The 12,021-nt window shown below is 49.2% G+C and overlaps 1 protein-coding gene across 1 annotated transcript in view; it reads left to right on the top strand.

Moving 5' to 3' along the window:
- Positions 1–12,021, top strand: part of CPXM2 (carboxypeptidase X, M14 family member 2) — a 128,752-nt gene that overhangs the window by 111,131 nt on the left and 5,600 nt on the right. Inside the window, exons 11-13 of the mRNA XM_077762914.1 lie at positions 3,484–3,781; positions 7,539–7,678; positions 9,574–9,673. Of these exons, the coding sequence (XP_077619040.1) occupies positions 3,484–3,781; positions 7,539–7,678; positions 9,574–9,673 (538 nt within the window). The remainder of the gene's footprint in view (positions 1–3,483; positions 3,782–7,538; positions 7,679–9,573; positions 9,674–12,021) is intronic.

Below are 12,021 nucleotides of genomic sequence, written 5' to 3'. Positions count from 1 at the left end.
TTGAGCTTGTTGGTTTTTAGAAACATAGGGAGAATTACATAGATCTGCCACCACTAACACGTTTCTCCGTTGTGGCTACGTTAGAGAAGAAGGCAGCAAAGTAAAGACTTGAATTGCAGTCAACAGACTTAACATAGAAATCGGAAAGAATTCTGCAACCACAAGTTAGAGAATGCATATTCTGAATAATCCCTGGAGCATTTTCAAAAATGGATGACACTCTGGGCTGAAAGGAAATCTCAACCAGTTTCAGAGAATAGAAGTCAGACCATGATGCTCTCACCACCATGTAGTTCAACTAGAAGACAGTAACAAGGTTAATGAAAATATCACCATGTACTTAGAAACTTAAAATGAAGCTTCTAAATAATGGGTCAAAGAAAAAGATTATTCTAGCAACTAAAAAATAATTAGAACACAGCGATAATGAAAATATTACATATCGAAATTTGTGGAGAGCTGTAAAATGCTCTGGTGTGTTTTGGAATTTTCTATCTTTTCATGATTCTATTCCAAAGAAGAGAGGCTAAAACTAGCTAAAGAAACTAGCAAACAAATAACAGAAGGAACCCCCCAAAATGGATAAAGATTGTGATCAAAAACTAAGAGCAGAATCAATGAAATGATAGAAAAAAATGAGAAAAAAATGTGAAGTGATTTGTCTGCAGAAAGAATCATTTGATGAGATTTAATAATCACTCCCGGTAAAATCTCTTAGTGAAACTTTGTAATGTAGATAGCTAGTTTCAGGGTGAAGAAGGCTCTTCCAAATGACATTAATCATAAAATAAAAGATTAATAAACTTAACTACATCGAAATAAGAAAGCTTGTTCATCAAAAATTTAGAAACTATAAGAGGGAAGCTAAAAACTGAGAGAAATTATTTGCAAATTAGGTAATCGGAAAAGAATTAAAAATTTAAGAGACATAAAGAATAACAAATGAGAAAAATAGAAACTGCTCAATAGAAAAATGGGCAAAAGATATGAAGAGGCAATTTGTGGGAGAGGGAACATGGTTAATAAATATGAAAATACGTTCAGGCTTACTAGTGCTAAGGAATGCAAATAAGAGAATATTTTACACCCACTGGTTGGCACATTAAGAAGTCTGACAGCAGCCTAGCATTAGAGGGACATGGGCCCAGTAGATCTCTTATGCGCTATGGGTGCGAGTATAAATTTGCACACTGACTTAGGAAAATGATTTGATTATCTTGTAAAGTAGAATATGTGTATATACTATGACTCCACGGTTCCACTTCTCGTGATTGATGCAAGATCAACTTCAGAACGAAGTTCAAAGCAGCACTGTTCAGTAGAGCAAAAAAAGAAAAAAAAAATCACCTGTATGCCCATCATCACAAGGACAGGGAGGTGATGAGATCTTCATACAGAAGTGGAAAATAGTGAGCTATACCTTTATGCTACAATACCGGTATGTCTTAGAAACAGGAATTGAGATTTAAAAATCTCAGAAGGCAACCGTTAGTATGGCTACCCCCTCTTTTTACAGATCAAAAGTAAGTAAAACCACAGAATATATTTTTAAGCATACGCATATAGGGTAAAACAAAAGAGAAAGAATAAGAATTATATATCATTGAGGATACAGTGGCTGCCTCTGAGTGGGAAGCAGAAGGAAGGGACAGAGGGAATTGCATATTATGCAGAAATCGTCCATCTGGTTCGGGGCATGGGCAGTGGGCTCATGGGTGTTTATTATATCAAAATACAGGAGAGAACACGGTGGATCAATGATGATGCGCATATTGAGCTAAGTTCTGTGATTAGTCCAATCCAGGGCCCCTGATGTGGTCAGGAACAAAAACAAAACTTAATGAATCCTATCGAGTCAATTTCATTCCTTAATCAACTTTCTGTACCGCACAGTTAAGCCGTTCCCAATGTTTATTTCTTTTCCATTATCAGATTTCATTTTTGCTGGGACTATCTTCATAGGAATCAGTAATTTAGGGTAAATAATTGGATTCATGATCAGCATTTGACCATGCCAAGCTAATTTTTGCATCTAATATTGTCAGTTCGCTCGGTCTTTCTTTTTCTTTCTTTCTTTCTTTCTTTCTTTCTTTCTTTCTTTCTTTCTTTCTTTCTTTCTTTCTTTCTTTCTTTTCTTTCTTTCCTTTCTTTCTTTCTTTCTCTCTCTTTCTTTCTTTCTTTCTTTCTTTCTTTCTTTCTTTCTTTCTTTCTTTCTTTTCTTTCTTCCTTCCTTCCTTCCTTCCTTCCACTCCCTCTCTCCCTCACTCCCTTCTTTTCTTCCTTCTCTTCCTTTGTCTTCTGTTCCCTTCCCTCCCTCTGTCCCTCCCTCTCTCCCTTCTTTACTTCCTTCCTTTTAACTTTTTATCACAAAAAAAATGCCATTCATACAAAATTAGAAACCTTTAGGGGTCCCCATGTGCCCATCTCAACTTCAACACCTATAGACTCACATTCTGTCTACATCTGCACCCACTCTCTCCCCCTCTCCAGAGTGACTGGGGCAAATCCCAGGTGTGGTATCATTTCCTTTGCAAATACTTCAATAAGTATCTCTAAAAGCTTAGAGTCTCTTTGAAAACCACAAATGATCACTATTACCATATCAAAATAAATTATTTCGTAGTATTGTAAAATATCCAGTCAGTGATTGATGCTGCGTCCTTCAAGTCTTTTGCTGTTGTTCATGCCGCTGCTTATCTTGTAACACCTACGTTATAACCCAGTGGATTAATCATCTTGTAGCCTTTCTCACTGCCTGGGTGCTGCTGACTATATACTTACCATGTCATATAACCTACTCTCCTGTGTTTTCTGTAAATTGGCAGTGAGATTCAGACCAGACTAGGCTCCACGGAACACGGGTCGGCAAACTATAGCCCGTAGGTGGGCTACTTGCTGCCCAGGCTTGTTTGTAAGTGGTGTTTTATTGGAACACAGCCATGTTCATCTGCATATTGTCTCTGGTGCTTCTAGCTACAAGGACAGAGTTGAGGGGTTGGGACGGAGACCACAAAACCCTCAGAACCTAAAGCATTTCCCATCTGGTCCTTTACAGGAAGAGGCTGCCGGCCCCGGAATGGGAGGCTTGGTCATATTTTCTTTTAGGTGTTTCTTCCCTCGGGAGACACGCTATATTGGTTTTCTCTCCTCCTCTGTGCTTTGTGGCCATGGATGAACTTGCCTGGCCCATTAACTCACTGGAGTTGCCAGGAATTAATCATCTAACTGTGTCTTTCCCTCTGTGCATTAACATGAATATCCCTACCAAAAGAAACCTCCCTACATTTCTCTCCTCTTTTTTTTTTTTTTTTAATTCATGATATCCACAATGTCCAGTTTTCCCAGGACAGATTTTTGAAATTCTGCATCTTGCTAAAAGTATACAGCTCTTTCAACTGTATCCCTGTTTGGAAAGTAGGGAGCGGAGGCAGTTTGCTTCCCACTTCCTCTTTCGAAGCACGTTTAAATCCGCGGTGTTCCCAGGTGGCGGTGGAGACCAGGGCCGTCATAGCCTGGATGGAGAAGATTCCCTTCGTGCTGGGCGGGAACCTGCAGGGAGGTGAGCTGGTGGTGGCGTACCCCTACGACATGGTGAGGTCCCTGTGGAAGACGCAGGAGCACAGCCCCACGCCCGACGACCACGTGTTCCGCTGGCTGGCCTACTCATACGCCTCCACGCACCGCCTCATGACCGACGCCAGGAGGAGGGTGTGCCACACGGAAGATTTCCAGAAAGAGGACGGGACTGTCAACGGGGCCTCCTGGCACACTGTTGCCGGAAGTAAGTCTCTGGTGGCCCCGCTGTCATCATGGAGCCAAATGATGATGGACAGGGAGGGACCCGTGGGCCATCTCCTCCCAGCCCTCCCTTATCACTTGCCATGCGACCATGGTCCACCATTTACAGGGTGCGGGCACTCTACATAGACTCCCCCTTAATCCTTCTGACAGTCTTGGGGGGTTGTGGCTACTCCCCATTTTTTAAAAAAATTTTAATGTTTATTTTATTTTTGAGAGAGAGAGAGAGAAAGAGACAGTGTGTGTGCAGGGGAGGGGCAGAGAGAGAGGGCGACACAGAATTAGAAGCAGGCTCCAGGCTCTGATCCATCAGCACAGAGCCCAGTGAAGGGCTTGAACTCATAAACCGTGAGATCATGACCTGAGCCAAAGTCAGACGCTTAACCGACTGAGCCACCCAGGCGCCCCTACCCACCGTTTTATGAATGAGACAACTGGGGCCTGGAGACTAGCAGGGACCTCTCAGAAAGTGGGCAGAGCTGGCTCAGTTTGGCCCTGTGGCCTGCTCTTAGCCATTGAGCACTTAAGATTCTGTAGGGGGTCAGAGATGAGGGAATGAGGACTTGGAGGAAGTATCAGACTGAAAAGCAGACCCAGCCAAGGGACAGGCAGCATGCTGGGGTTGGTACTGGAGCCAGTGTGTTTTCACCCAGAGCTGTTCACGTTAGCGGGACGACCCATGCGGTAAGTCCCAGGAGGGGCTGGACATTGATCTCACACTCAGGGGCAAAGTGACTTCAAGCTGCAGGTGTATCCTGAGGCCTGACATGGTGTGATCACTGTTTCACGAATCTCCTGTCTGCCGGAGTCAGTGGACCAGCCTCCCAGGCAGAGCAGGGCATTTGGTGGAAGCCTGACTGCATACAATTTGGGAATAGGTGGTATTGTCCCTGGCATCCGTGCAGGACCAGAGAAGGTTCCAGCAGGGACTTCAGGAATTCCTTCACAGCAGCCACAGAGGAAGCATGGTCACAGTTTCAGGATAAGCTTTCTTTGCTGTGTCCGGGCTGCCCCAGCCCAAGGCTCCCAAATGAGGAAGGATGAGGATGTCACATTCCCTAATGTCCCTCAGCTTTGGGATGGCAGGACCCCAAGCATAATGCTCGTTGCTTATTTTCTTGACTTTCCGGGGGGTGGGGGGGTTGCTCAAACCAGCAATGAATTTGAAAAATATTTGAATCCTGGATTCAGATTCCATTTCAGCACTCAGGTGCCGTGTGACCCTGGACAAGTTACTTTCCCTCTCTGATCCCCGAATTTTCCATTTGTGAAATGGGCACGATGAAGGATAAAGACGATAAGCCCTTTGGGACTGTTGTGAGGCTCACATAGGGGGCTGGTGTGAGTGTGGGTGTGGGTGTGTTCTCTGTCTGGTCGATCAGAAGCACGTACCGGTGACCCTTTCCCGTATCCACCTTCACATACTTTTCGGGTACATGTCTGTGCTTGGGAAAAGAAACATTTTAAAGTAGTAAATATATTTTTTCCTGTGGCCATTTTTTAACAGGTACAGAAATCTTGCCATTTTTTCCTTGGTTACCTACCCCAAGGAGGTATTTTATTCACCTCCATCATAGTTTTGCCCTGCACAAAATAAGTAGTAAATAAATGCAGATCCCTGTCGATCAAGATAACTTTCTCGTGGCCACAGGCCATTCTAGCTCTTTAAATTCTTGTCCCAGAAACCTACAATAATCTTTATGTGAAGATTCTGTTTATTTTTTGTGGCTGCGGTGTCTAAACTGGGTATGGACCCAGCCGGATTTGTCAGCACCAGGTCAATTGTCACGTTTTGAAAAGCCGGCTGCCACCAAATCACATAGGCAGCATTGCTCTTTTCCTATCAATTCTATTTTCCATTATTTCAGGGACTTCTGTGCGAGCCAGGTGGTGGCTCGAGCCTTCCTCCTGCTTCCTGGCGGGGTGAGGAAGCGTGCAGATTCATCCCGTTGTAGATTAATGAAATGTGACTTCTAATTTCCTTCCCTCCCCCTCCACCTCCGCTCCATCTTTTTGTTCGGATCTTGCTCACTCATTAGCAGTGACTGACAGGCGTTAGTTAATGGAGACGAGGCGGCGGCGGAGAGCAGGCTTCAGTAAAGCTCAGAACACACATTTGTAGTGTGTGTGTTTCAGCTCCAGAGTGATGTCAGATGCCCTTTGTTACTGGGCCACCATCTCGCGCCCCCTACTCCACAGGGAAGCACGTGTTGAGTTAGTGACAGGCACACGGGGGCTTGTGGAATATGGGCATCTCCGTGCTCCATGTAGAAGCCCTGACAGTAGGGTTCTAGGCGGAGAGTACATCTTGCCTGTCCAGCAGGGTCATGAGGTTTGTGGGGACTGTTGGGATCGTGCCCTGGCTCCTTGCCTACACGTTTTGCTTTCGAAGCCATTCTTCAAGGAGTATTCTCAGCTCACGGGCCAGAAGTCAGCAGCAAAGGTAGCCTGGATCAAACTTTTCCACCCTTCTGGCTGTTCAGCATCACCGAGTACCCTGGCACTTCGAGGGCTTCGAAGGCACATTGCAAGGTGGCAGGCACACTCCAGAGTTTCATATGTGGCACTGGTCCCATCCCAACAAGCCCTCAGAGGTTGGGAATAATGAAAATGTTATGTGCACAGAGGCGCCCGGCCATCACAGCGTGCCCTACTTGTGCTGACCAGCGGACGTGGCGTTCGTCGGGCCTGCTGTGCCCTCCTGTGACTCCATACTTTGGGTTCGAGTGAATGAGTCGCAAGACGCATCTGCTGTCGGGCTCAGGGCGTGAGTGTGTTTTCCAGCCCCCTCTGGCCAAGCTCTGGAGGTCTAATGACCGCATCTGAACTTCATCACGTCTTTAAAGATGCTTGTTTCAAATACAGGTAGTACATTTAAGAGCAGGGTCTTGGCATCACACACAACTACGTTCAAAGCCTGACTCTGGCTCTTTCCACACACGTGGTCCTGGATTCATTTCTTAGCTGGTCTCTCCCTCAGTTTTCTTCTTGTAAAGTCGTGCTGTGCTGTCTCCCTCTCTGCTTGTGGCCAGCAGACTCAGAGCGCTAACCGTGCGTCCTGGCTTAGGGGTGGCGCTGAGCAAAGGGTGGTAGAGATAGCTGTAAGTGTGAGTTACAGAGGAGAACGGTTCCAGAACGCAGCCTAACTGTAGAGAGAAACTTAAACACTTAGAACCCGTACTGTTAATGCATGATAACTTTATTCTTAAAAAGTATATTATGGGGCACTTGAGGGGGCTCAGTTGGTTAAGTGTCCAACTCTTGATTTCAGCTCAGATCATGACCTCACAGTCATGAGATCAAGCCCCACATTGGGCTCTGCGCTGAGTGTGGAGCCTGCTTGGGATTCTCTCTCTTTCTCTCTCTCTCTCATTCTTTCTCTCTCTCTCCTCATCAGCATGTATGTATGTGTTCTCATGTGAGCTCTCTCTCTCAAAATAAATAAATAAAAACATTCAAAAAATAAAAATAGTATCTTAAACTATTTAAATTATGAGTTAACTAAACAGACTTTTAGTCTTTTGTCAGAGACGTTCCTGTCTGTGCCTGTCTTCCCCACAGACCATCCGGCTGCCCCCTCCCCTCACAGTTGCTGTAATCAGTCTGTAGTCTCTAGTGGATACTTGGTACCTCCCTGCTCTCATAAAGTCTTCTGAGCCCCATTCCTGAACATTCTCGCTGTCTCCCTTCTGCCACTTGGAGCCCCGTTCAGTGACAGTGGGGTCCGGTTGGCTTGGCAGGTCTCAACGACTTCAGCTACCTTCACACAAACTGCTTCGAGCTGTCCATCTACGTGGGCTGTGACAAGTACCCGCACGAGAGCGAGCTGCCTGAGGAGTGGGAGAATAATCGGGAATCCTTAATCGTGTTCATGGAGCAGGTATGGCACGAGACATGCTGTGGTGGGGCTGGCTAAGGACGGGGGCTGATTAGGGGGCTGGAAGTCGGGGACCCGGTTCGTGCTTCAGATGCTGGCTGTCATGCCAGGCCAGCCACGAACAGTGCTGGCGGGGACCATCGTCCATGTGCACTTGATTCGGCCCCACAAGGTGAGCTGTGGGGCCATGTTGATTGCTTGCACTGGGTCATGGTGAGTGTGACTGGATGCTGCCCTGTAGGGAGGGGTGACACGTGTCCAAGCCAGCACGCCCGGGCCCCTTGTGTTAGTTTGCTGGGGCTGCATAAAAGCATAGGCACACAGGGGGCTTAAGAAATTATAGTTCTGGAGCCTGCAAGTCCAAGATCAAGGTGTTGGCAGGTTGGTTTCATTCCAAGGGCTCTCCTTGGTGGGCAGGTGGCCGTCTTTTCCCTGTTTCCTCACACGGTCTTTCCTCCACGCACACACACTCCTGGTGTCTCTACGTGCCCACATTTCCTCTTCCTAGAAGGGAAGCAGCTTGGGCCAGAGCCTCCCCAGGGGCCTCATCTTAACTTCATCATATCACTAAAGACACTGTCTCTAAATACAGTCACATCCCAAGGTCCTGGGAGTAAGGACTTGAACACAGGAATTGGGGGGAACACGGCTGTGCCCATCACACCTGCTGCAGGTGACGGGGTGGGTGTCACACACACCTACCGGGGTTCTGCTTGCGGCTGGTGAAGACGCCCCGCTGAGCACGCTGGGAAACTCACGCACCTTCCCTTCCTCCTGCTCATAAGGACACACCCCCCTTACAGCTCTGAGTAAACCGATTCGAGTTTGGTACTGTGATGAATTCACAAACATACACACCCCACTAAGGAACAGACTAACTGGGAACCAGAGGAATAAACAAAAACGAACATTGGGCCTCCGTTCTGTGACTGTACCATGATTCCCGTCCGTTTGGAAGTACGGTCCTGAGCCTTGCAAGATTGCACACGGAGGCTGCCCCTTCCGTGGGGTGTTGTAGATGCACTGGACAAAAATTTTAGGCAGTGGCTCAAGCTGCCAGCTTCCTGGGACCCGCACCTCCATGCAGGCAGGCAGCAGAGATCGGCACTGGGACCTAGCATCCCAGCTACCCCACCAGGGACCCGGAGACTCCATGCAGCACCCCCTCCCCTCCCCCCCAGTGCCTGGCACAGCGGGTGTGAGCCTGTTCTGTCTTGCAAAGCTGTGAGCGCTCTCTGTGAGCACCCTGGAATTTTGTGAGGGAAGGCTCCTTCTTATTTCATCTATGAAAAGAGAGAAGGTTCACGCATTCTAAAGTAATCCGGTGTAGCCAAGGTGCCCGCTGTGGATAAAATGCCTAGGCATGGTAATATGTATAAAAAGTGTCATTAGAAATGATGGTATGCCAGCTTAGAGTGTCACGTCATTCTACAGATGCAGAAACTGAGGCACAAGTGTCAGAGTTACCAGCAGAAAGGCCCATTGGACTGACTTGTAGTTTATAGGAGCGCCCTTGGCTCTTTTCTTTCCTCTCTGACTCTTATGTCATTGGGTCTATGTATTAAGTCATTATAGTTTAGGAAAGTCCAAATACATGAGCCTATAAAAAATTAAATTCCATTTTTACTGGGTGTGATTTTTATGAATGCTTTAGGGCCCTGAAATTTTCTAAGCCTCTGGAATATTTGAACTTCAGGGGAAGACTTCCCAGTACACAGACCCAAAAGGAATACAGAAATTTACACACCAAATCCATGCATAGCCAGGGAGCTTTCGAGCTAGATGCGGCTTCAGGAGGCTTCCTGGGGGCACCGGGCTGGCATTTGGCTTACAGCCTTCTTCACTGTGCATGTCAGGTCGAGCGAGTCGTGAGCTCACCCTGTTGTGTTTCTGAGCAGGTCCATCGTGGCATCAAAGGCATGGTGAGGGACGTCCACGGAAAAGGAATTCCAAATGCCGTTATCTCTGTGGAAGGTGTTAACCATGACATCCGAACAGGTAACTGCGAGTGTGGGTGAACCGTCTCTCGGTAGGAAAGATGTTTCCTTGAAGCATTTTACTTGGGTTAGCATCACACGTTGCGTGCCAGAAGCTTCTTACGGAGAGCTGAATTGTTGTCTCCTTCCTCAGACTTACCGTGGAGACCCTGGAGAGCAAGGTGCTCAGCCTGTGCTTTCTGCTTTCTCCCTCATCTCCCTCCCAGATGCCCAGGGAGGTTAAAGGACCCACCGGTGGGTGCGGCCTGGGTGCAGGTGTCTGACCCCCAGCCCAGGCACATCCCCTGCTGCTGTGAATCCCACTCATCCCTCCCTTGTGCCCAGGGCTGTCGTCACCTAGGCTGGCGCTCAGTGTGTTCAGGAGGATGTGAGGAAACCGTGACCTTGACTTTGATGGGTGGCGTGTGCAGCGTGATGTAATGGCAGGTGCACAGGGAACACAAGTGGCCGGAAGCCTGACTCAGGTGGTGTGCAGGGGCTCTGGCGGAGACGGCTCACCCCTGCGCACAGAGGTTTTCCTGCTGGGGAGGCTCCGGGGATCGCTGCGGCATAGTGTGGGCAGATGCGCTCTGCTTTGGTGTCAGCGGCAGTGAGCACGGCTTCAGGACAGGGCCCTGTGTTTGTCTGTGGCAGGTGCGGTGACAAATGACCACAAATTCGAAAACTCAGAGATTTATTCCCTCACAGTCATGGTGGCCGGAGGTGTGAAATCAGTGGTGTGGACAGGGCCATCCTCCCTCTGGAGCCTCTAGGGAGACCCTTCTGTGGCTCTTGTGGCTTCTGGTGGCACTAGGTGCTTCCTTGGCCCCATCACTCTAGTCTCTACCTGCATCTTCCGTGGCCTTCTCCTGTGTCCCCTCCTCTCTGTCTCTTATAAGAACACCCATCACTGGATTTAGGGCCCGCCTAGGCCATCCACCGTGCTCTTATCTGGAGATCCTTAGTTATATCTGCAAAGATCCTTTTCCCAAATAAGGTCACGTTCACAGAGTCTGGGTTAGGATCTGGGTAGTAGGATGTGGACCCTTCCGGGGGCCATCATTCACCTCCCACGAGTCCCCCCCGGGCAGGGAGGACAGACTCAGCAGCAGGACAGGGGAGATGGTGATTGCCCCGAGAAAGACCTGTTCAGCCCTCGGACGCACTGGAATGACTGGGGAAGACGGGATATGAAGCCGACTCAGCCAGTGTCTGGTGTGGCCTGACCTGTCCCTGTGGGTTCAGGAGCTTACACTGTGCTGGGCTGGCCAGTCGTCTCGATTTTCCTGGGCCTGGGGCTGCTTCTCGGGCTGTACGACTTCAGATTGAAAACGGGGGGCAATCCCAGGGAAACCGGGTCAAGTTTATCTCCCTCCCGTGTCCCGCATGTGTTACCACCCGTGAAGCCTATGAGCGCTGGGATGGTACACAAGGTGCAGATGAGGAACAGATGCTCAGCCGGGGTCCGCCCCACGGCCCCCACTCTGTCAGCACATGGAGGCAGGTTCGCTGCCCGCTCACCTCCGTAGCTGCTAGCCCGCGGCACCTGCTGGGGTCACTGTGGTACCCGGCAGGCTTCTATGTCCGCCCTCGTCGCCCCACAGCCAGAGTGAGCTAGTTATCAGCTAACTGGGGCATGTCACCCCTTTGTCAAGCCCCGCAGGGGCACCCCAAAGTCCTCCGGGTGCCCGTGTGGCCACACAGGATTAGGCTGCTGGTTACCTCCCAAACCTCTTCTTCCGGGGTGACCGGCTCTCTTGGTTTGTCCAGGACTGTCGCCATGAAAAAGTGAAAATCGTGAGTCTCCATTTTGGTCAAACGGGAGCCATCGCAGCCCTGTGCTCGTGCCCTCGGGAGCCCCGGCCCCACGTCGGGGTCCTCGCTCCAGTTCCTCCTGCTGCCGGAACCTCCTTCCCCCGAGAATCCCTCCATTCCTTCCTCGTCCCCTTCGGGTCACGGCTCAGATGTCGCCATGTCCACGAGACCCACCGTGGTGGCCACGTTTTCTAACCCCACGCACCTGCCCCCACCGCCGGCTGATCCCTCTCAGCCTCCAGTTTTCCCCTCCCTTAGCCTCCAGTGCTGGCCTCTGACCCCCTGCAGGTGAAGCCCGCACCTCGGGTGCCTGTTGTGCTCCTGACCCATCCCCCACCGCTTGCTCCAGACCAGGGTCCTTGGGCCCTTTGGTGCCTCAGTGAAGTGCAGGCACAGTGCCTGGCACTCAGTAGGTGTTTGATAAATATGTGTTGAATGAGTGAATGAAGGGATGAGTTTGAGTGAATGAATGGATGTGACATGGTGTTTCTGGGAGTGCACAGGGAAGGGCAGAGCTGGGATTTGAGCCAGGGGCTTGAGGGTGTGAACGCGGTG

Source organism: Crocuta crocuta, unplaced genomic scaffold (assembly GCF_008692635.1).
Source record: "Crocuta crocuta isolate KB4526 unplaced genomic scaffold, BGI_CrCroc_1.0 scaffold466, whole genome shotgun sequence".
Classification (NCBI taxonomy): Eukaryota; Metazoa; Chordata; class Mammalia; order Carnivora; family Hyaenidae; genus Crocuta; species Crocuta crocuta.
The sequence above is the reverse complement of the archived record's forward strand: the minus strand, read 5'-3'. Positions and strand labels throughout refer to the sequence as shown.